This window comes from Rhamphochromis longiceps, linkage group LG2 (assembly GCF_057381845.1).
Source record: "Rhamphochromis longiceps isolate RC_006_pf linkage group LG2, R_longiceps_female_GT1.1, whole genome shotgun sequence".
In the NCBI taxonomy this organism is placed as follows: domain Eukaryota; kingdom Metazoa; phylum Chordata; class Actinopteri; order Cichliformes; family Cichlidae; genus Rhamphochromis; species Rhamphochromis longiceps.
In genome coordinates this window covers 9591256-9616878 of record NC_140558.1, presented here as the reverse complement: position 1 = coordinate 9616878, position 25623 = coordinate 9591256, and the positions used below count along the sequence as shown (strand labels likewise).

At 39.4% G+C, this 25623-nt stretch overlaps 1 protein-coding gene across 2 annotated transcripts in view; it reads left to right on the top strand.

Annotated features, from left to right (window-relative positions):
* Positions 1 to 14062, top strand: part of cplx1 (complexin 1) — a 66297-nt gene extending 52235 nt beyond the window's left edge. For both annotated transcript variants that reach the window (XM_085417065.1, XM_085417074.1), the window contains exons 3-4: positions 4357 to 4532; positions 10336 to 14062. In XM_085417065.1, the coding sequence (XP_085273191.1) occupies positions 4357 to 4532; positions 10336 to 10530 (371 nt within the window). In that variant the 3' untranslated portion in view covers positions 10531 to 14062. The remainder of the gene's footprint in view (positions 1 to 4356; positions 4533 to 10335) is intronic.
* Positions 14063 to 25623: the final 11561 nt, after the last annotated feature.

Sequence of the window (25623 nt, the reverse complement as noted above, 5' to 3'; positions counted from 1 at the left end):
AACTTTCAACTTTCATCTTTGATCTTGAACATTACAGATCATATCTCCTTGTGCATGAGCTTGATTGGCTTGGTTAAATAATCTCTAAGGGCAGGTAATGTAGCAACCCACTAAAAACCTTTCATGGTCTTAACATAAAAAAAAACAAAACAACAACAACAACAAGTGATCTTATAAATCTGTAAAAGACTGATTTTGTGGTGCATTGTGTCTTCTAATGGAGTACTCTAAACCATCTTATGACGTTTTTCTAACCATAACTGAGGCTCTTAGCTCTTCCTCAAGGGCTTTCTCACTGTACTACTTCAAGACTTCATAGCTGGCATCTTTTGATGATACCAAGGCTTTGGGGAACAATAAATGTCTCATAGTTTTACACAACAACTTTGTCACAATCAGATGAGCTAATTAGGCTTGAGCATTGAGATTAGTCATGCAGAGGTTTGGGAGAAGCGAGCGTAGAATAACAGCAACATGGGAACTGACAAAAAATCAGGAAGAAAAAGTTATATCAGCCACAGACGATATATCAGTCTGATGTTACAGCTTCTTTCTATTGAAAAATGCCTAAATATAACACAGCTTATTCATCTGGACAATTAGAAATATGTCAGTTAACTGGAAAAGAAGAATATGATTCACTTTGAAAACCTATTTATATGAGACAATACTGATGAGTACAATTTAATCAAACAAAAATCAAACACCCTTCAAAACCTCCTTTATATATGACTTTAATTTGGGGTAGAAATATATTTTCTGCATAGTGTGATCCAATTTTGCTAGCATAAATTTACATTTCAGTATCAGTGGAAGTGCAAATGAGATGGTGAGAATAGCTCATGATGACAGGAATGTAGGAATATATATCTAATAAAGTATAAACCCAGACAAGGTAACAGTATCTGTCGTGCTGCATTTTAATTTGTGTCTGCAGACTCTAACGTATAATAACTACTTTGAGTTTTAAAAGTTTCTCTGTTCAGCTTGGCCAAAGAAGACTGTATTAGCCCTAAGTGATTAAGGGTATCTTCTTTGTAGAGTCTACTCAGCTTCTGTGACAATTGCTGCTCATACAAGATTTGGAAAATCTCCTCAAGCAACCAACAAAGTCACAGGAAAGCAAAGTTTAATTCAGCACTTCAACCTGAGGCAAGGCACAGACAAAAATAAATAATCTCTAGGCTACACATATTCTGTGTTATACCAAACAAGTAACCTAAAACAAATCTGAATTCTTTAGAAATGCATAGAGAATGTTTTTAATTATTAAACCCCAGAGTTCCTTGGTGCCTGCAAGGAAAACATGTGATTGCACAGAAAGCAAGAGGATCATAACAGCAGATGAAAACAGCATCGTAATCCTGATAGCATGTGTCTTTTAAAAAACACGCTTTTGCAGCTTTTTTCCTACAACATTATTTGTTAATTTTTACCTCACGTTGAGTGTGGAGATGAGATTAATCACAGGCCAACTTTGGACTGAAGTCAAAAATTCATTTGAAATTCTCTCCTTATTGTAGGCACTGTAAAGTCAATTAACTAATATTAAGAATTGGAAATAAACTATGGCATCTATAGCAAATATGAACAGATAACAGCCTCACAGAGAGACTAAACTATAATGACAGCTAGCAGCTATTTCTTTCTACCCGCAGAGACAATAAAAACTGACAACAAATACAATCTTTATTGTAAAACTTGCAGTTGTAAGTAACCAGCCATCCTCCTCCACCTCGTCCCATCTTTAGTTTTTCTACCTGCAGGTTAGGAAGGCCACTGTTGTCATGGCATCTCCAGAGATTCTCTTCTTTCTATGAATTCATGATTTCAGTTAGCAGCAGCAGAACTTTTGTTGCAAGTTGTAGGGATACTCCCACCAGAAACTGCACTTGTAGAAAGGCTACTATGCCAAGCTCCCCAAGGCTGGAGAGCACAAGAACAAGTTGCCCAAGATGGCATAGAGAGTCCGTCTGCGGTCACTGAGAGATGAGGAGGCTTACTGAAGAGGCAGCTGAATGACGCTGAGGACTATCAAAAGCAACGTGCCACCTGGTTAGCAGAGATAAAACTATCAAAATAAGACTTTACATAGACTGCCTTTAAAGGGCTCACGTTTGCTCACTGTGCAAGCAGATGTTTGACATGTATATCATAAAATCTCACAGATATCAATGATGATGCACTACCTTCGCAATATGACAGCATGCCATGTGTGAGAGACATTAAAGAGTTACCGTGAAGAAACATTAATTAGCAATCACCCTGCGCTTTATGAGTAACGACTGGGGCTTGTACTGGTATGTCAATATGGCAAGCTCAAACTACAGCCAAGAACCTTAAGGTCATCGCTGTCTCATCAATTTCACCGCCTAAACAGATGGCTCAGTCTTTGAGTGTTTCCTCCAGAGAACCAGTGAAGCTCAGCTTTACAGTCAAGCCCAGAGCGGTGGAGGAAGCAAAAGCCCTAACAGTGAAAGCAAGTACGCTGGGCCAAGGGCAGAGGGAGAACCGAGTGTATTTCAAATTTACCCATGTCCAAAGGTCCAGTTCTCATTAAAATCAATTCCCTTCTTTCAAGTTGGAAGTGAGCAGAGAGTCATGGGTTCAAGATTCGTCAGACCACTGTTAGAGTGCTGGCTTGCTTCCAGCCAGCGAGCCGGAAAGAAGAGCTAATGCCTCTGGAGTCCGCACATACAGGCTGGGCTCCGTGTTAAGCCAGTGTGCAAAAGCACCTCGGGAGCAGCTCAACATGCAGACTGACAGTCAGGATTAGCCTGGGTAACTTCCTGATTTGATCTTTGGCTTTTCAAGTGATTGTCACTTTAAGGATGATAGCGGAGGGTTTTTAAACCAACATTCTTGTTGCTCTGAGTGTGAATAAGACTGTGGGACACTCATCCTGAAGGACACTAAAAGGGTCGTGAACTGGTTAGCTGAATTGCTTAACATTGAAATGACCCCGGGCACCATTTCAAGCATAAAGCATCAATACCAGTGAGTGTTATGTTTTCCTGGATGGATTTGTATCTTAGGCCAGTAATCATACCTTTTAAAACACAATCAAATGGAAAACAAACAAAATATTTCCTCTCAGGGGCAAAGATCTGTGTGGAAGATATTTTTATTTGATCAATTTCCAGCACAGTATTTGGCTTACTTTGAGCTCTGACAGCTTTGACAGTGTGGAGCTGGCATGTTTAATGCATTTTTTTTCCAAAGCCAATGTTTTAATATTCTTTCTTCCTATAAAAAGTTCACGGTTGCCGTGTGTGATTAATGTTCAGACACTTACATCCCGTGTATTTCTACAAAGGCAGGCGTGTTCCTTGGCTGAAGCTTGATGTAAATTACAGAATGATTCCAAGAGGCGCTGGGGTGGAAATAAACACACTGGCCATATAGTGACGTATGAGGAATGTCAATTGACGCCTGCAGCACACACACCAGATAATCCACTAACACACACACACACACACATACACAAAAGAAGTGGTCCAGATAGAGCAGTATGTCAGTGCCTGCTGCAGCTTTGCTAGCACCAGCAGGACTTTCGATAATCCAGCCTTCATCAAGAGAGCACCTCATTAAAAAGACTTTCTGGCATCTCTCTCTCTCTATTCTTTTTTACACTTCCCAAAATTCAGAATCAGGTGTTTCATTAATGCCACGTAAACATCGCTGACAAACATTCACATTTAAGATACAGATCAGTGATAGAATGTTTAATTTCCAAGATAAGCAGCATTTAAATTGAACAGATAAGATACACATTGGTTAAACCTTCAGCAGCCAGCTGTGAAGCACAGAAGATCTTTTTACCACATTCTCCATCCTCAGTTTTTACATATTTAATAAGTTCAGACGTCAGTAGCAGAATGAGCCCCTGTGTCTGATTGTTATTGTCCCTTCAACTGCTCCCCATGCCCTTTGTTCTCTGGTCTTAACCCATGGTCCAAGTGGGCGCTTGTATCTAAATTCCTCTTGGAGATAGTAAAGGGCCAAAATGAGCAGCACAAAGGCAATCAAGAGAATTGCTAATAATTTATTACAGTCTTTTATCTCAGCTCTCTTCGTGCTGCTCACCTCTTGTTCTCTCTATTGTCAGACCCTTTTGTCTTTGGTTCAGTCAAGTGCTGCTCTTTCACTGGCCTGAGAGAGGATTTAAATACAAAGCAGTATCTATTGAATTATCCAGATTTCAGATGTAATGCTGGGCACATCAGATGTTGAAAACCAGCCCGATAGCTGTGATCTATTATGTGCAATCACTATGAACTGCCAGTGTCACTCCATAAAAGAAATGACTGAATTTCTTTTATTTCACAATTTCTTTCTGTCTATTACCAACAACAGGGGCCACCAAAGACATGGGCAAGATGCTTGGTGGAGAGGAGGAGAAGGATCCTGATGCTCAGAAAAAAGAAGAGGAAAGACAAGAAGCGCTGAGGCAACAGGAAGAGGAGAGGAAGGCCAAATATGCAAGAATGGAGGCAGAGAGAGAAAACATCCGACAGGGCATCAGGGATAAGGTAAACTTCAATACTAATAGAGCCTCACGAGTTAATCATGCTCAAAGAGCTCTCATTGTTCTTAAACTGTTATCCAGTCCACAGACTAAACAAACTGCTGTTCAGCTGTTATACATGCTTACAAACAGGTCTGTTTAGTAGAAATATGCAATGTAAACTTGGGCAGCATGGTTACAGCCTCACAGCAAGAAGGTCGTGAGGTCGTGAGTTCAGCTCCGCCACCTGTCCGGGGCCTTTCTGTGTGGAGATTGTGTCATTTCTCCGGGTACTCCCCAGCTTTCTCTCCCAGTCCAAACACATGCAAGTAGTAGGGTTAGGTTAACTGGTGATTCTAAATTGACGTTAGCTGTGAATGTGAGTATGAACACTTGCCCGTTTGTCTGTATTAGCCCTGTGACAGACTGGCCTGTCTAGGGCATACCCCGCCTCTTGCCCTAGACAGAATAGGCTCTAGCCTCCGACTGACCCTAAATTGGACAAGGAGAGAATAGAAACAGTGTAAAAAAAACAAATATAACTTCTGTAAAACAAAGTGGGATTGGCTTTAGTCGTAGAGAGATGCTGCTTTTGCTTCTCGTATAGTTCTGCTAACATGTCTATAAACCAAGCATCAAACTCAACATCCCAAAACCTGCATTTCCTCAGGCTTCCTTAAAAACGTGCACTTTTTGCATGTGTTTGATGACAGTTGGAGTCACTGATCTGGACCTTTCTGCTCATTTTATGCTGCTTGAGCTTTTGTAATGAAATTATTTGAGAAATATTTGTTTTTGTGATGAGGTACAGACTGTCCAGAAGTTTGTGCTTCAGTTTTGGTTTTACTATTTTGTTAACTAAAGTCGTCAGTGATATATGTGTCTGTGTTCAGCCCACACAGGGCCATGAATCCAGGCTGCAAACCAGTCTAGGTGATATTGGCTAATAACTCAACAGTTACCCTTTCTGATCCAAAAACTGCAACATCTGACTCAAAAAACAAAACAAAGAAAAAAACATAGTGATAAACATACTGAGGCTTCAAACTGCAGGGTCAGAACCAGAGGGTGAAGTCATGGTGGTTACATCCATCTTTTATACACTGGCTGCAATAAATTCAATCGGCTCTAAAAAAACATCTCTTGCATTTTGGTGACTGTTGTTCGAGACCGATTAGCTTCAGGCCCGTCATAAACAGCTCAGCTTCACTCATGGTCACAAAACAGTGCAGCGAGACCATTGCACAAATATAATCAACAGCATCAGCCTCTCTGGCATGGCTCTATTAGGATTCAACAAGTACTATAAATCAAGCTTTATACTGCAAATTGCACTTTCAAATGAATTAGCTAATGGAGAATGGAGGTTTAAAAAACTGGACTATATATTAGTCCTTCTGTTTTGATTTAAAACTCTGCACTCTTAATTTTTTTTTTTTAAATTACTGGATATAGATCCTTAAACATATTCCCTTCTGGAGTTCATTTTCAAAGTTCAATGGAAATTCTTGACTTAGTGGCCCTTTTTATGTCACCAAGATAATTCTGGCTTTGATAATGTCTAAATTAATATTTGATTAAGCTGTAATAAGATATGATGATCAAAGTGTCTGCAGCTTGCCGGGAAGGGTTACCCTTGACACTGCTAATAATGCATTAGATATTTGACTTGAATGCCCTGAGAGAGACTGAAACTTTTCTATGTGTAGCTCTTATAAAACTATGTTTGGAGTTTGGGGATCAACTCTAAACTCTGCTGAGCCCCAGCACTTTTCCTTCTCGCTCTCTCAAAAAAGAGCAATATGACAGCATATCTTTGGGAAGCGTTTGATTATAGCAAGGTGAGAGGGGCTGACTAAGCATGGCTGTTCATTTCAACTGATGCAAGTCTTTGTTACTGTGGAACAAGTCTAAAAAAGAAAGAGAGACCGAGTGGAAACAGAGGGAGTTATAGAAGAGAGCTACATCAACCAATTACACCAATGTTTGTTTTATTTCTGTCGGAAATTCAGAAGAAATATTTCTTAGGTACTGAAGTAAGATACACCCCTCCAGCCAGTCAAAAAATATTTAGCTTCTCGATCTTGCTGAAGTTAAACTTTTCTTCATAGTCACATCTTTAAAATAGTCATTGTTGAAGATATGTATATGAGGATTCCCACATTTTCCAACTGCAGCAGCTGGAGTGTTAATATACTTTTGGTATTGAAAGATTTGTGACAGTTTATGAATTATTACTGGCATATAAAATGTTGTCAGTAAAGCAGTCGACATGATATCTATGCTCATATGTACTACTGAGGACACAGGAAAGCATCAGTGCTGAGAGATTACATCATTCTTTAAAATGGCAACAACATCCACCAACCACTCAACCTCTGACAGTCCGTTTGCAGCCTGGAGGGGCTGAGTGAGTCAAACGTTTGCTAGGGACTGCAGTTTGTGTCCTATATGGAAGTTTCATGTTTTTGTTTTGCTTAATTTTCACTTGGGTTTTCTTTTTTTCTTTTTGTTTTTAAGACACCTCTTAGTTTAAGACACCTAAAGCATTTGGTTAGGTTTTGGAAAAGCTGTTAACTTAACATTAACATTGCATATTACCCAGTGTATGTATGCAAGGGATTGTTTACAAGCAAATACACCCGATGAGCTGTGAGTTTGACCCACCTAAAGATACACAAACATTGTCCTTTAGCATTGATGTCGTTCCTCACCATTTGATGGTTAAGGCTGAGATGTGACAAAACATCAGTATTTGATGCTGTTTCTGAAAATCGGTGGATTTAACTGAACCGAGGAAATGAAAACCTACAATTCAACAGTTCTGAAGGATTCTTCTGTTGGCCTGATCTGAGCCAGTCTAGCCTAAAATAATATATTGTAATCAAACACAATTTAGTATGCGGTATAATTGAAAAATAATGTCTAAAATCATTGTTGGCTAATCCAAATCAGCCATAAATGTGACTTATAGTCTGTCGCTGTGCTAGTGCTGTGATAGACTGTTGGCCTGTCCAGGGTCGACTCCCACTCTTTCCTTATGATACCTGATTTAGGCCTGTCTTTTCATTTTTTAAACTGTAATTAAGTCTTTGAGCCTCAAACCTCAAAGAGAAAAAACATAAGATCTTGACAAAAGAGTGGTTTAGTCTTGAAGGCAAAAAACAAAAAATATTTAAAGCAACAGTTTTTTTTCAGCTGTTGTTCCCTCAAACAGTCGTACAGCTTCACTCCACAGACATACCCACTTATGCCCTGTGTTCCTCTCTGCAGTGGAAATGGACACTGCGACTCCTCCTCTAAGATATTTATTGCCACAGAATCACATTAGTGTGTGCCTGGCAAAGCAGTCAAGAGGTCATGGAGGAGTGCAGCTCATTTTCCCCTTCCCTGCCTCAAGATCAACTATCACTCGGCCCGCTGACCTCCCCGTGCACTGCAACCTTTTCCTTGCAGTCCTCCTGTATTGATTTTTCTCAATCTATGACCACAAATGCACAAAATACACAAAACTGGACACAGATCCTCAGGTTTAATGCAGAAATTGAGGTCAGGATCCTAGTTTCCTTATGGCAACAAATTCAATCTATCCATCTATTCTGAATTCATAAAAGCTTCAGGTTCAATTGTGGTGCTTGAACTAACGTGTTGAAATAACGATGAATTATTTCAGCCTGTCTGGACTTGTTTGTTTCATGTTTCATGTCATATTGTCACAGTGTTTGGTTAGTTATGGGCATATCACTCATAAAATACAAAATCATTTCCATACTATCTTCAATGCAGTTGTTCACAGACATTACAGTATGGCTGTGTCAGTGGACTTACTAGTGGAATGCATTTCCCAGCTGATGTCTTTAATGTTTTAACAAGCTTGTTGTTCTCCAAACATACTCTTGATTTAGTAGTAGTCTTAAAAATGGGCTTTTTAAAAGCAAACCTTGTCCAGGACACCTGCCAAGTGCCTCTGCCTCTGTAATTGCTATATAAAATATCCAGGAAGGTTAAATTAGAGCTAGCAGCAGTTCAAGCCTCCATATACACCCACAAAAACATAACCAAAAATAAAACAAGAACCTGAACTTCTTTCTGCATCTAATTGCAGAAATCAGTTGCAACAGGACCTAAAGGTTGCTGTATACATTGTGTTTAGCCTAATTTGCGTGTAGCCTCAAGCTAAACCATGCAAATTAAGAAATCTGTTACTTTATAAGAATACTTATTGCTTTAACCAGTCACCACCTCCTGGAATTGCTTGAAATATTCATGTCTTTATGTTCCTATATTTAAAAGAAACTGATATTTTAAAGTGAATCCTAGTTTTCCCTGCAAGCCTTTAAAGCAAAAAACAAAACAAACAAAAAAACAATTAACTAGCTTAAGGCCCTGTGTCTACAAATATAATAAATACGTTTTTGGACAGACACTAATTGACAGAAGGAATAGACTTTATAAAGGGTTGAGTTTAAAAAGAGGCAAATATACTGCTTAATGAAATGTAACAATGAAATTTATTACTCATTCATATTTCTATCCCTAAGTTCTTGACAAAATTAGTTGATCATAATTGGTGAAGAATTTTGGCCTTAACTATGCAGGTTGGTTGGTGAATATTTAATACAAATTTAATAAAACTGCATATTCTAATCCCTTGTCATCAGATACAGCTTTGCTGTCAGATCTTGCTGTCATAGGTGTCTTTTGAACCCTCCATACTAATATCAGATGCTGAGTGATTTTAGAGCTCCTTCATCTGGTAACAAAGAACAGAACAAATTAGGTAAATAGGAGTTTGAGGGGGTTGTGGTAGGGAAAGGCTTAAGTTTGTCAGTCAGGACACTGTTCTGTTTAGAAATTTTGGTCATTGCTTTGTTATGTTTAGGCAACACAACTCAACAACAAAGGACACTTTGTGTATCTTGTGAGACTCAAGCGGGTTTGACACATAGTGGAAGTATGTGAATGAGAATGGGGTGTTGTTTCATGCATGAAGCATAGCCCAGGTGCAGGCTGTGTAAAGATGCCCCTGAGACAATCCAGCACATAACAGCAGGGTGCAAGATGCTAGCTGGCAGGGCATACATGGAACGCTGTAACCAAGTGGCCGGCATAGCATACAGAAACATCTGTGCCAAGTATGGCCTGGAAGTCCCGAGGTCAAAATGGGAGACACCCCTAATGGTGGTGGAGAATGACCGAGCAAGGAATCTGTAGGACTTCCAAATACAGACAGACAAAATGGTGGTGGCTAACCAACCGGGCTTGATGGTGGTAGACAAACAGAAAAAGACGGCCGTAGCGATAGATGTAACGGTTCCGAATGACAGCAACATCAGGAAGAAGGAACACGAGAAACTCGAGAAAATCCAAGGGCTCAGAGAACAGCTGGAGAAGATGTGGAGGGTGAAGGTAACAGTGGACCCAGTGATAATCGGAGCACTAGGTGCAGTGGCTCCCAAGTTAGGCGAGTGGCTCCAGCACATCCCGGGAACAATATCGGGAGATCTCTGTCCAGAAGAGCGCAGTCCTGGGAACAGCTAAGATACTGCGCAAGACTCTCAAGCTCCCAGGCCTCTGGTAGAGGATCCAAGCTTGAAGGATAGACTTTATTCAACTGAAAGAACCATTTTCATCATTGTAACAAAACTGACTACATGAACTTATTATGCTAAAATTCAATTTTTTGTCAACTCATCCATCTAGCCTACCTGTACAGATTTGGTGGTTTTATAGTAACATCCTTTGCTTCTGTCTTGATTGCAACCTCTACAGGGTGTTCATTTTCTAACTATTTTTTGTTTTTACCTGTTTTCCCTTTTACCGTGCAGTATGGCATCAAGAAGAAGGAGGAGAAGGAAGCCGAGGCAGCAGCTGCTATGGAGCAGGCCTCCGAGGGCAGCCTCACCCGCCCGAAAAAAGCAGTTCCTGCTGGCTGCGGCGATGAGGAGGAAGAAGAGAGCATCGTGGATACGGTCATGAAATTCATCCCTGCACCACTCATGGATATGTTCAATAAAAAGTAACAGCGTTCTGGCAGGAAAATGGTTAACTTCTTACAATGTCCATCTAATCAATGCTGTACCACCCTGCCCCACCTCCAGCTGCAGCCACACCTTTCTTCGCCTCCCTCCCACCCAGTCAACTCAACTTCTAAGTGTCCTGGAATTACACAACATGCTGTGATTTTGCCCTTAAGTTAAACTTTCTGATCTCACAGTGATTCATACTTTTTAATATCTCTGACAGAGATCTTTCTTGATAACCTGTGATTATTATCGTGTTTTAAAAAGTATGCAACACCTACACAGATCGAATGTCTTTACTTAAGGCAAACTGATGCCATGTTTTCAAAATGCCCAGCACTTAGAATATGACCAGATATCACCCATCATCCACCCTTTTTGTTTGTAAATAGCCTCGGTTATATAAAAAGAGTACTATATATCAGTGAAATATGACGTATAACAAGATAACTAAGAGTATAAGCCATATTTTTAACTTGTAAGAAACGATCCAAATCATATCAAATTTAATTGAATCGTCCTGTTATGTTCTTGCTAATATTTGATACATACAGTGTATATATACTTGCATTTTTATTGGTTCTCCTTGGTTAGGATCATTCCCACAAACTGTCCCATATGTTCTCACTGTTTTAATGTAAATGTGTAGTACGAACACTGGCAAAGCCAATACATCTGTAAACTCAAAAGTGAAGGAATTCAGTTGAAATGAAACTTTTTTTGTTTTGCTTTGTTTTGTTTACTTTTTTAAGCATGCAGTAAAGTTGTGAAGTACATATATGGATACCATTTCCTTTGTTATGATGAAGCAAAATACACTGAAAATTTGAGGCAATAACTGGTTTTCCATTTTTATTTAGTTAACGTCTCATCCACCACCGTGTACAGTAAGCGATAATTGACTTTGTGTCTAAAACGTTCTTCCATGGTGGAAATTATAAATGTTCTCCATAAAGTTTGTCTTAAAAAGAGTAAGATGAAATCCTTAAATTCTATAAAGTCACTGGCTATACATGTTTGAGGCTTAAAAAAACAAAGTTCTTTTCCTTCTGTGGTGTTGCACACTCAGCTTTTTGTAATAGGAAATGTAAACGTTTGGCCAGGCTTGTTAATTTTGAATCGTGCTAACACTTTCATCATTTTACTTTTTAAAAAGACACTTCCCAAACACAACTATGTTGTGAATACACTATATGTGAACAGACAGTGACAATAGTGCAATATATTGTTCAAAATGAAGTTGTCTCGTGTCCGTTGGTTTAACTGATGGGAGTCGAGTCCCAAATCAGCAATAACAGACAATCTTCATTGTTGTGTGTTTGAAGTTAATCCCTAATGTTAGTCGATGTTAAAGACGCGAGGGTGGCTACTTACTGTAGCGAGACTTAAGAGTTCATTGGTCAGAGGTATTTACTTAAAACAAGGAAGAGAGAAAGTGGGATGATTCGTTTAATGTTGTGAGAAGTGTTCATCCACGTGACATACGGCATCCAGGGTTTGTGTTCAGAGTTACAAACTACAGGTTTTTACAAGCAGACATTAACAAATCAAAGTCATCCTTGGCATCTTGAAAAAATAACATTGACCTGCTGTTTATAGTTTACAGTTTACTCTGCCTTGCAGGTAACTGTAATAGCACAAATTTAAAAACAAATGAGGACGGAATAAATATATCCTCCTCATGCCTTTTCTTTAAATTTCTCCATCATTCCCAGTGTCTTGTTAAACATTCCAGATATTTCAGACATTCCACCAGACTCGAGCTGGTAACACGCAAACTTAGATTTACACTACACCTCAGTAAATGCCTTTTCAGCCTACAAGTACATCACAATGAATAACTTAAATTTGATGCTGTAACCGCAAAATTTATCTAGACCGAATCTGATTAATGGCACTAAAATGTTGCTGCGGAGAGGTTATATTAGCTGCCATTTAGGAAAAGTCCCGCATGAAGTCTAGGGGAAATCATAAATGTGCTTTTTGCAGTGATCGGTTAAATTTTGTTGGAAAATACTTGTGCACAGTAGCCATAGGTAGGTGTTAAATTAGGGTTTTCAAAACCAGCTGTTTCGCCACATTATGACTTTTTATTAAGCTAGCTAACCATGAAATGACACTAATTCTGATCTTGTGTATTTCTGTGGCGTAGAGAAAGGGAAATTTAGCTTCTCTCTGTGTTTTGTGAGCTCTGTAATCATGGTGAATATATACATATATACCCTGAATATGTTAAAACAAAATCAAATGGCACAGTGTGGTAAGATCATCTGTAGAGCACATTTATTGAACTTCCTGTGATTTTATTGTACCTGTAAACTGCCTTTGCCAGCCTCTGTTCCTACAGTGTGTTAGCAGCTAGCTAGAAGCCAGTAGATGTTTCATGCACTCAAATCCATCATCACAGCAGTTATTCAGTCAAACCAAAGAATAGTGCTGGTAGTATTAGACCTAGTCAAGGGGTGTCATTCCCATTTAGTTCCTGCATATCTGATTTATTTTAAAATTCTCAGGTATTCTAGTAATGTTTTTCATAGACGTTAAACATATTTAGCCTTCACTTAGAGTCTCATTGGGTTCTCGGCTAAAGAATTTTATATTTTCATTGCTAGCGGATTAGCAAGCCTATAGCTACGGTCTTTCTTTATGAGTGAAATATCTCTTTTTTTGGCCCAGAAAATAATCTAGAAAGCTACAATTACTGCCCCTGCAAAGGACGACAACACCTTAGCAAACGTCGTTAGCGCGTGCATTCCTTCAGGCTATGAGTGAGTGTGCTCTGAAATCAGATCAAGCTTTGCTTCTCATCCACTGACATAATCATGGACTCATTCATCATCATCATCATCATCATCATCATCATCATCATCATCATCATCATCTTGTAAATGTCGGTTGATTGCGCTCCAAATGGCTTTTTGATCACTGCCTAAACAAACTGCCCAAGTCATGCGTAATCAATATCCTGTTGTCCAGTAGACTGTGTCAGACACCCAGTCAGTCATTTGTGCCACTCATACAGCCATTGATAGAATTTAAAAAGCTGCCTGAAAAACATGGCACAAAAAAGAAAAAAAAAATCTTTTGATGTGACTTGAATGTAACTGTCTGACGTTTCTCTCTTCTTGCATCTGTCTCTCTCTTTTCTGTACTTGTTGAGAAGATATTTAGTCTGGTGCAGTATGTTTTTCTTTCTTGTCTGTAGCCGGTCCTGTCCTCTGGTGGTTGATATTTTGAGAGAAAAAAAAAACATGTTCATTTAGTGTATTCTTTTGTACTGCAAAATCTTCTCACCCCCCTCCTCTCTCTCTCTCTCTTTCTCTGTAGCTCCCTATTTGTTGACCAACATGTATGCATGCTTATGGTGTGCGATGTAGGCAAGGTTGTTGATATAATCGTTCCGTGTCCTCTCTGTGTTTCAAAGCGCCACCTGTTAGCCTCACTGCATGCCATTTTAGACTAATATTTCGGTCTGTAACTTTCCTGCAAAAATGGAATCACCGCACACTGAGAATAAAGTGATTTCATATGATTTTTCATCGTCTTGTGTTTCTGCATTCAAACAGTACAGCAGCAAGTCTTTAGCTACCTGTGTGTACAAGAGAAAAAAAGAAAACAATATATGGAAGGAGTGGTAGAGTCATGTAGTGTGTTTCTGGGAGGCGGGATCATCCCCGCTTTGTGACTCTGAGACGTGGCCTGCCGTCATGGATCATATCCCATTGCATGGCATTCGTTGAGGAAGTATGTGCAAAAACCTTTAATGTATTTCACATGTTACTGTTTGTGTCAGTCAAACCTGTTTTTCATCTCAACATGACTGTTGTGCATTTTTTACTTTTTTTTTTCTCAGAAGGAATTTCAACATCTATTCAATAAAAGCGAAAAGGGCTGTAAACAGAATGCAGTTTGTCGTTCAAATCGTGATTGGAGGCAGACCTGACTTGTGATCGTGTCACAGTGAGTACATAGACATCAAAGAGATGCAAATGGCATATCTCTCATAGCAAACTGGTTGCCATAAGTGCGTCTGTGATAATGGGTTTACGGGTAACAGCAGACCTTTAACATCAAACAAATCCACTGAAAAGATAATAAAGGAATGCCGAGGAGGGATGGCGCCCTACTTTTGCGCTGGTTTTAATTTGGGAACAGAAAGCAGGCAGAAAGTAAAACCAAATTATTCAATTAATGTGTTTTGACATTTCTGAGTTTATTCCTTATCTCACTATTTTGGATTTCTAATGTTGCTTGCCCACAAGGTTACAAGCATCACATTTTAGCATTTACTGTTCAAGGCTTGTCATTTATGTACCTCCCACTCATGCATCAGCAAGTTCCACTTGGTAAAGGTATGCTGACATTCTTCATTCTTCTCTGCAGCGCTGCCGTGCGTTTTCAGAAATACACAGCTTTTTTACAAGAATAACAAACACGTTAATTTATCCATAAATAATAGTATTTTCACTTGTGTGATAAAGCAGGCAATTTGGATGCATTCTGTTGAACTTCAGAAACCACATGTGGTTTCCAGTGCACATGGGGAAAAATCTTTCTTACTGTCTGTTCCAACAGATGCTGAGCAATTTATGCTCTGCCGGCTCTTCACGCATAGATACCCCCATCCCTTGACAGGTTGTTATTATTAGTATTTAAAATGGCATTAACAGCAATATATTAAGATTAACAACTAAATACAACCTTCAAATTTTTGAATAAAAAATGGACTAAATGTCTTTTCTAAAGTTACCTGGAGTCATTCACAACACCAAATGAAGCAAAGATGTATTCAAAGCATTTCCTCAAGCTTAACTCAGAGAAAGCCCATATATTCTTCTATTTTCACCAGAGTCGAGGCTGCGAAATTACTAGTACGCTAACTGAGATCACTGTTAAAGAAAAGACAAGAAAAGAAAGATTTTCTCTTTCACTTTACATACGTTTTAAAAAGTTTTAAAAATAAATTAAAACACACCCAAAACCACCAACATCTGTCTCTGTGTGTGCCACTATATTCTCACAGTCATTTCCCCAGTGGATTTTCATAACAGCTCTGGACTCTGTTTAAATCATGATTGTAGTTGCCTCCTACGATTTCAACCTCGTCACACTTTTGAGCACACAGAAGGGTCTTGGTTCCCCCTCTGCAATAAAAGTCCACAAGTCTCCCTTGTGGAGGAAATGGAGGTATAAATCAATTCCATTAGCATTCATGCACTGAGGCAGCTTTTTCAAACCCAGCAGCCTTTGTGCTCTCTGAGCAGCACTTAGGCAGCAGGAGAGCCACGGCTCTATTGGTGTCCTATAGACATGCAACAGTCGATGTCAATTAAATGCTCTCTACTGGGCACTGACTCCTGGCTTTACAACATTCACACTGAAACTGGAATCAGTGTTTTTTTCTCTTTTATAAAAAACTTAATGGGAACATGGACAGAACTGCTGTCGCACTGTTGTGATATAATATATAACTCTATTAACAATAAATCTAAATGACAATAATAGACAGATAACCTGAGTGATAACCTGAGGCTATCCAAACCTACTTGTCTATATATGAAAAAGTAAATGTCCAACTAAAGCTAGCATGACTTGATGCTTTTTGTGGTTAACCACAGTTAATTCATGATCTAACAATCCAGGTTTGATAGCTTTTTTCGTAATCCCACAATACTGAATGAAGCAAATGAAAAATACTCGGCCATACTGCATTTAGTTCTTTGCGTAATATTTATTTACCGTATAGATGCTAAACCAAATTCTCCCTCCCCTCACCACCAGCTGGTCACGGCTGATGGCCGCCCCTCCCTGAATCTGGTTCTGTCGGACGTTTCTTCTGATAAAAGGGAGTTTTTCCTTCACACTGTCGCCGAGTGCATGCTGACAGGCGGTGCCCAGTTTCTGGGGTTTTCTCAGTATTATTGTAAGGTCTTTACAAGTATTTTAAGGCACCTGCTGTGGTAATTTGGCGCTTAAAAATAAAATTGAATAAAGTTGAACTGAATTCAGTTTGATTCAGCTGAAATAATTTCATGGAGTGTGACTCTCCAATCTCTGTGGACATAAATCAGAGCTCCAACATTAAAGTGGATTTGTTGTTATTTTACATTTATCAGACCATTAAAAAGTCATCAACAGTTGTTACAGCTCTTGCCGATCACACATGTGAGAATAATAACTCTTCAAGATGGATCCTCAGGTCTTCACTGAATGGAAGGAGCGTTATACATGCAGTATGTGCATGTTTGCTGAAAAACTCTGTTGGCTATTGTGAATGGACAGGTCATTTTCCTGGACTGTTTATCAAGAGACTTACCAAGAGTGTTTTCAGACTTTAGTTCGTGAGGTTTTGCTTTAAGTTATTGTTTGTTTAGGTTACAGCAACAGAACTACTTCAGGTTTCTTCTGAAAAGATCTAAGTTTGGTTATATTTACCAGAGAAGAAGCTTTTTAATAACAAGGTGAGGCAACATGTGACACTAACAATATCAGTGCATATTTTATGTGCTCTTACTGACCTGCTATTCTGCGTGACGGGGGATGCAGGAGGGAATCGTTTTCTGAATCAGATGCCAAAACATATCTGACAGATGAAATGAATAGGTTTTTATTGCATAATTACACAATCTGTACAGGTACAGTCAGTTGTAATAAGCATATTGGAACAAATCATGCTGGGAATACATGAAGAGCTATCCTAAATTGCAACTTACAGGCTTAAAGGATCAGCAGCTGAAGTCCTTGTATGATATCCCAAAGGCCATCAGCTCAGAGATCCTGTAGTCGATGCTTTTGGCAGCAACCAAAATACCAGCAGAATGTTCACCGTTCTTAATTCTCTGGCTCATTGCATAATTTCAAGCCCACAATCATTTGATCAACAGCAAGTTGGTGAACCCGTTCCACACACTGACACCTTACTTTTAAAGAAGCTCTATCTCCTGTAAGTTTAAGTTTATTCTTATAGGTCTGCGAACAACAACAGTACATATGTCTGTGGTTGTGTAGTTTTACAGTGAAACATACAGTAAGACCAACAGTGTGCGTTCAGTGTGGTCATATTTCTACAGAGCAAAACCAAAACACAGAAACAGGCAATCACTCTGAAAAAGGTTTGTGTGTTTTCTCATTCAACTAAATCCAAAATGGACACACTGCTCCAAACAGATAAGCCTGCTGACTCCTCTGATTAGCATATGGTGATTATGTATATGCAAATTAACTCTTGGGAAGTAAATGTGATTCAAGTCTGTGAAAACACCTCACTCTCCATTTTCAGCCCTGTATCCACTGGACTCAGATAGGTATCAGCAGCATCCTGGGGACCCTGTGATTGACAAGTCCACTGACATAAGATTGCAGCAGCCGCCAAAGCTCAGGTGAAGCTATAATAGGTCCATTTAATGAAAAAGTAGCTCAGAGACCTTCCCCACACATATCAGCAACAGACAAGGGAGCTGCGTTTTTTTATCCACCTTGGTGACAAGAGGTCGGACGTATTATAAGGCGTTTAATTTAAGCAGAGGACTCTCAGGGAACAATCTTCCATTTCACTGTGTTAAAAGGAGCAGACAAATGGGCAGAAAAGGATTTAAAAAGTTCAGTTAAAGAGCACTCAATTAACGAGCATTTCTCCTCCGAGTATGAAGTGCTACATAGCTGACATGCGATGATGATGTGCAGTCTTTGTCACTGTTCCGCGAAACCTTATGCGAGTTGACCTGCATTATATATAAAACTTCCTCCATCTAAAAACAGAAGATGGAGACTGGGAATATGAATACTGCATGAACCCCCCAATCAGGATTTGAAGGAGGTAAACAGGATGTTTTCCTCCTTCTATAAATACCACAGCGCTTCAGTAACGTCTCCTTCTGGGAATCTGTCAGTCGGAAGTGCTGCTTCTTCTGTCTCCCAAAAGAAAAAGAAAATAAATCAACCAGCATTCACACTGGGATGGCAGCTGTGCTATAGATTCAGCTGATGTGGCTCAGGATTCTCAAACCTTTCTTTTTAGAGCTAAATAAATGTGGTACTACCTGACATAGTTTTTTATTAGTGTCACTGCCCTTCATGTATTCAGGTAAGATTATTCTCTTCTTTCTTAACCTGTAATTCTTTCCGTCAGTTGTCTAGAGTGTGTAACTGTTTCGCCCTGCCCTTTTTTCTAATTTTGGATCTATAAGTGAACGTGTGTATATACTCAGTAACATCCAAATTGATTCCTAGACTTTTCTCACGAAACCCAGAGTGCAGACTTCCTCAATGATCTGTACAAAAGCACGCAGCAAGTTATTTATTTTTTAAATTATTAATTCTTCATTTGTCCAGGTAAAAATCTCATTTCCAAGAGAGACCTGGCATCATGGCAGCAAAAGCCAAACGGCTTTTGAAATTTTTTTTTTTTTTTTTTACCTTGACGATCGTGGCTCAAGAATTGGCAGTTCATCTTGTAATTGGAAGGTTGCCAGTTTGAGCCCCGGCTTGGACAGTCTCGGTCGTTGTGTCCTTGGGCAAGACACTTTACCCGTTGCCTACTGGTGGTGGTCAGAGGGCCCGGTGGCGCCAGTGTCCGGCAGCCTCGCCTCTGTCAGTGCGCCCCAGGGTGGCTACAATGTAGCTTGCCATCACCAGTTTGTGAATGTGTGAATGACTGAATGTGTAAAGCGCTTTGGGGTCCTTAGGGACTAAATAAAGTGCTACACAAATACAGGCCATTTACCATTCGATTATTTTTCCACCCCAATAAAAAAATGTAAGCAGCTGAGTTGTCAACTTTTTCCAACCTGTTCTTATTTTTCTAAGGTTAAGATGTCCTTAGACACTAATACATGTAACCAGTTTTGTCACATGTGTCTCACGTCCTTCACATTTTACTCCGTTATTACAGCTAAAAGTCGGAACTGAAAGAGTTGGGTTTATGTGATCTGAAGATGGTTTCTGATGAGCAGACTGGGAGGACTGCTGTTTCTAATTAAAACTGGAACTATGTTACACTGATTGAGCATGGAAATTATGGCCCATTGCCTCAGAGACATCAACAGTCTTTAGAGACTGACTGACGCCGCTTTTTAAAACACATTAGGAAAAATCATCTGTGCGGATTTCATTCATTGATTGCATTAACTTCATTTTAGGCATCTTCACTTGCCTTCTCCGTTTACATTTTTATGCTATTTCTAGTGGACAAGGGAGATCATAAATGTTCCCTTTTAAACTTAAAAAGATTCCATGCATTGTTCTCTTGGTGTCTGTTAAAAAATATGTGACACTTTTTTTTCTTTTATTTCTTAGTTATTGATCCCACACAGTACATTACATGTTATGGTCATCAAAAAGGCCTCCTTGTATCTCACAACATCAGAGTCTTGGTCTACCTTCCTCAGTGTACTCTTACTTACTTTCAAACGTGATGCATGAACTATAACAGTACATTTAGCCGAGCTCAATCTGAAGCCTTACTTCCCAGAAAGTGCTCTTTTGGAATAAGCTCTGCTGAGCTGCAAAATTGAACTGCCAGTCGTCTATGGAAATTTGATAACAGAGGGTAATGCTCTGAGCCTGATGTCTGAATTCTCACTCTGAAGTAGCTGTGGCAGAGAGCGCTGTAAGGTAAATCACTATCTATATGGCTATCAGTGGGTTGGGAATGTAGTAAAGGTGGAAAAAATAAAAAGAGGAAATCAGACTAGGAGGTAAAGGTCCCCAGTCAAAAACTGTAAATAATAAAATAAAATAATAAAATACTAATAAAATATTATTAGTATTTTATTTGTTGAACCATCTGGAACCATCAGTCCAAGTTCCCCCTTGTTGCATCTTTGAATCCACCCACATTGCCTCTTATCCAAGCCTTAGCTGGCACTGTGATCCATCCAGAAAACCAATTACATATAGCAGACGGCCTAATTGACTCAAATTTAATTTAAGTCGTTCATTTGTTCCACTGTCAAGAGATGGGCTGCGATTTATGCAGAAGAGATGCTGTGTTGCTTTGAACAAATGGGCAGCTTTGAAATTGAAATGCTGGCTTTTGTATAAGAGGAACCAGTGGGCAGCTTATGATCTTCAATCAGAAGCCAGTGACTTAAAGAGCAGGTCGTTTAATTTGAGATCCCTGTCAGTGCAGTGTGTTTTAGGAGATTTATGTGCTTAAAATGCAGATTCCCAATTACGTTAGGGAGCAGAACCCTGCTTTATACTGTTAATCCAAAATTTAACACTGAAATACAACATTTCATTTTAATGCTCTGTGACTGGAAGTTACCTTTGTTTAAAGAAACGCTGCCTCAGTGAAGACAATGTTTCACCTTGCTGATGGCTAGTTTAGGCCTGTTGGATCCAGGTGCAGATGGCGTCAGCTACTGCCTTCAAATACTGATTGTGGCGCCATGCATCTCTTTACTTTACCAAGGCTTGCGGTAGCAGCTCAAAACATGCTCAAGGAAACAACCTGCCTGGCACACTGGGTGTGCTAGGTGCAAGAACCCAACAATGCAAGTTAGAAGGGTTTGGCAGAACATCATACATCGACTGGATCAGAAATCTGAGTGTTGTTGGTTCCCAGGTCCAGTTCCCTGTCTAGGTAATCTTCCATGCCGATGCCTGTAAGATTTCTGACCTGATTTTTCTCATGGGCTCCTCTTTTGAAGTCTTTAAAATCAGATGTCGGATTATAAACTAGAACGGTCATCTTGCAATCACTTAAAATTTCCCATTTAGAGATGAAAATATATCACCCATATTTTTGTTTTTTATTGTGGCACATTCCTTATCTCTGTATCCATATGGATGTTCAGCTTCAGCAAGAATAAACTGAAAATGTAGTAAAGATGGTTGTGTTGATATTAGGGATAGGTGGATTTTCTGACCTAGAAATCATAGAGCTGATAAAATGGTGACAATGTGAGTCTAAAATAGTCTGTTAACAGATCTACAACACACAGCATCTAAAGGCATACTAATGTTAATGATTGTTGGGAACAAATAAATCCAAACAAAATGATTTTCTTCAATCAAAATAAGTTAGAAAAGCGACATGCCTTTTCATTAAACACATTCGACTTGCATCCAGTAATATTAGAAGCTCCAGATAAGACTGCTCATTAAGCCAGGCACAGCATGCGATTGCTTGAGTGCACCTAAAACACATGCAATTTTCTCTGTGGAGAATTCAACAGTAGAGATTTAATTGGAACTAAAAATAGAAAATGACCTTGAAGGACACCAGGTGAGCACAGTACCAAATTATTTAGTGAACCGCCATGTCTATAGTATGACGTAGGACTACTGAGAACAAACATGATCTACTTGCATGTCATTATAATTGGAAAAAAGAAGAGCATGGGTCACTCGAACACTTCGGTCCCCACAATCATTTGGGAGCATCAGCTAGCCCACATACTTCAACTCCAGGTAATAAATAGTGTTTTTAACCATTCCCTATCCAGTAGAATAGAATTCAACTTTATTGTCATTGCACATGCACAGGTACAGGGCAACGAAATGCAGTTTGCATCCATCCAGAAGTGCTTTAGTGATATAGATATATTACAATATATATTAGCAATAATATAGATATGTGAGTATATTACAGAAATGGGTCTATTATGGTATGTTATAATGTACACGGTATGAAGTATGTTGTGAATATTCTATAACTATAAGTATGTACAGGCTGTAGTGAGTACAAGCTATGTACAGGATATGAACAGGATATAAATATGAAAAACTATACAGAATATGAAATAAATAACTTTACAGAATCTGGGATATACAGCTATACAGAAATGGGAACTATGAAAGTTGTAAACAGTTGTAGGATTAAAGATTATCGAATGTACAGAATGATTATTTACACAGAGCTATACAGTAGTGCAGTTAAGATAAGTGAGGGTGTAGATAGTTTCTACAGAGGCTATATAAAGTGCTAGTGGTTGTGAGTGGTGGTTCAGTCCATGTTATTATTGTGTTTGAGGGTACAGTTGTCCATTGTGGGTGTGTGTATGTTCAGTCCATGAGTTTAACGTGGGTCAGATGTCAGGAGGCAGAGTTCAGGAGTCTGACAGCTGTGGGGAAGAAGCTGTTCCGGTACCTGGTGGTCTTAGTCCGGAGGCTCCTGTGGCGCCTCCCAGAGGGCAGGAGGGTGAAGAGTCCATGTGATGGGTGACTGGGGTCTTTGATGATTTTCCCAGCCCTTTTCAGACACCGCTTCCTGTAGATGTCTTTTATGGCAGGAAGTGGTGCTCCGGCGATGCGCTGGGCAGTTTTCACGACCCTCTGCAACGCCTTCCGGTCCGAGGCAGAGCAGTTCCCGTACCAGACTGTTATACAGTTGGTCAGGATGCTCTCGATGGTGCAGCGATAGAAGTTCACCAGGATGTCTGAGGACAGGTGGTTCTTCCTCAGAGTCCTCAAGAAGAAGAGGCGCTGGTGAGCCTTCTTGACCAGCTTGGAGCAGTTGGTCGTCCAGGTGAGATCCTCGGAGATGTGGACTCCCAGGAACTTGAAGCTGCTCACACGCTCCACAGCCGTCCCCTTAATGTGGATGGGTGGATGTGGGTCAGCATTCCTCCTGTAGTAATGTGAATGGGTAGTTCTTTTAATACCTACAATATTTCAACAAGAAATGTTCAGCTTTTTAGAGCACCAAAGCGTCAAATTGGGAATTTCATCTACTTCTACAATCACTTTGAATAAGTTTTGCCTTTCTTCACAAGTTTTAGGAGCTTCCCTCATTTCAAGTTTTATGTTTTCTTGCATTATTTAGAATTTCCTTGCATCACTTCTCTCTGATCTGTAGAAAATGGCAGCACATGTAGGTGTACCATCAACTGTAGGTGCTCAGGAGCGATCAGCTAGATGGGTAACCGCAGGAGCTAATTCACTCAGCTTTCTTATTCGTTGCTGCTGCGGTGGATTAAGACAGGATTTAGGATTCATCTGTGATTATGACCTCATGTTCTTTTTATTTAAGGTAAATCAGATACCAGCACCACAGGCCTGTGTTTCTGAGCAAGGCTTTCTCTGCTAATGTTAACATTTGGAGCAGAAGAAGTAGTTGTTTGTTGTGCTGTTTGTGCAATATGTTGTTTTGCTAGCGATCATGTAGGACATCATTATATACCAGCTAGCCCAACTTCAGTAACCCTACAAAAGTCACTGCTGTTTAGTTTCCCATCTTCATTTATGTTGGAAGTGATAGCAGAGCTGTACGTTTAAATTTTTTCAGAAATCTCTCAGTCAGAACATGCTATATCATGTTTAGGTGGAAACTAGCGAGCTGACTTCTAACTCCGTTGAATTTAATAAATTCTTTTTTCATGGATGTCTGGATGTTAAACTCAATAGTTACACCTGGTAAAGCAGCAACGCTGATCATTTTATTAAAGATGAAAGAATTTAGACAGTTTTTAACTCCCAGTGATGCCACAGTGTTCGTCTTTGGGACCTCAAGCTGACGGAGTTTGGACCCAGATTACTCTGCAAGGCTCCTGATTACGGTAGCCGTAATGCTCCGACAATCCATCAAGCGGTGCGGCTTCATAGCTTACCAAAGTCGCACTAAAACATTTATTGACAGATTTCTGCGCACCATGTACCACATAAAATCGGTTCGAGGACAGCAAGCACAACCAGAATTCATACATAAAGCACACTGTCAATTTTTGAGAAAATTAAAGGATTTTTATCGCAATATATATCGTTACCACACATGCTTCAACTTATACTGTGATATGGATTTTAGGCCATATCGCCCAGCCCTAATTTATAATAAAGATCAAATAACATGTACAGTCAATAGAGTTTTTGAGACATAGCTCTCACACTGCTTGTATTTATTAGTGACCAGGGAGATACTTAGTTGAATCCTTTTTTAAGAAACATTAGTAGAAAGGTACACATTTTACGATCACATTAATATCTATACAGATCACAGATCACCGACTAGGCCGTTTTAGACTGTGTGTTTCGATGGGCATGATGGATGCTGAATAATTTGTGGCTGGCTGGAGCATAGCGTGGTTTCAAGGTTTAATTTCCTCTTTTCACAACATGAGCCAGTAAAAGCAGGAATGTTCTCGGTGCAAAGTTTCTCCTGTTGTTTACTTTAATTGTGGCTACTACTGCGGTCTTAACGTTTCCCTTCTGTCACCTCAAAAAAAGATGGCAAAGTGACCCCAGGAAAACAATCAGAGCAGAGAAACAAAGAGTCTTCATATCAGACAGACTCCACATTTCCCCTGAACAATAGGAAATGCTGACTTTTATAATAGCCACAGCAACCAGGCTTTATTTCCCCAGGTGTCATGGTGATTTGTTTCTCTTGTACAGAAGCTATGTAAAATAAAAGATGCCCAGTAATGTATGACTCTTTAGTTTTGGCCTTTTAATTGGATTTCTTTGAGAGATCAGATTAACCTCAAGGGGCCTCTGCCTCTGATTGTAGCCTGACACCCAGTTTCCCCCTGCCTCGCTGTGAGGCTGTTTAATTCACTTTGTGTTGGTAAGGGCTGCCATTTATCATGTCAGGACTTGCTTTTGATTGATTCTCAGTGTTTTTGTAAACAAGATCTGCTGAGGGGTCCCAGGGGATTTGTCCTAGGATAATTTATCTCTTCCTGCAATAGATATTCATGCAAAAATTACAATTTATGATTCAAAACACTGCTGTAAAGCATGAATGAAGATATGCAGTTGTGTTTTACAAAGAGTCACATCACTGAATAAAATCTGGTGATTATTTGCAAAGAATTTTCCAGGTCCAGCAGACTTTGCAGCTTCAATTAGAAATAAAGACAAGTGTGGCACTTTTCAAAGAATCATGTGCCCTCTTAGATATTTAATTAGACCAGTCATTTAAATTTCATTTGGTACTTGCTTAACACCATTATCTTCACATGACCTATTCTTAGGCCTTATAAATATTCAGTTCATTCATAATGATCTTGATTATAACCAAGTGTTTAACAATTATGTGTAAATAAATGCAGGAAGGGTTGCAAAATCCTCTCTCTTATTCATAATGTAGTTACTGTATCCTATCAGACTCAAGAAGGGAGAGTTACAATGTAAAATGTACAGAGAATTGTT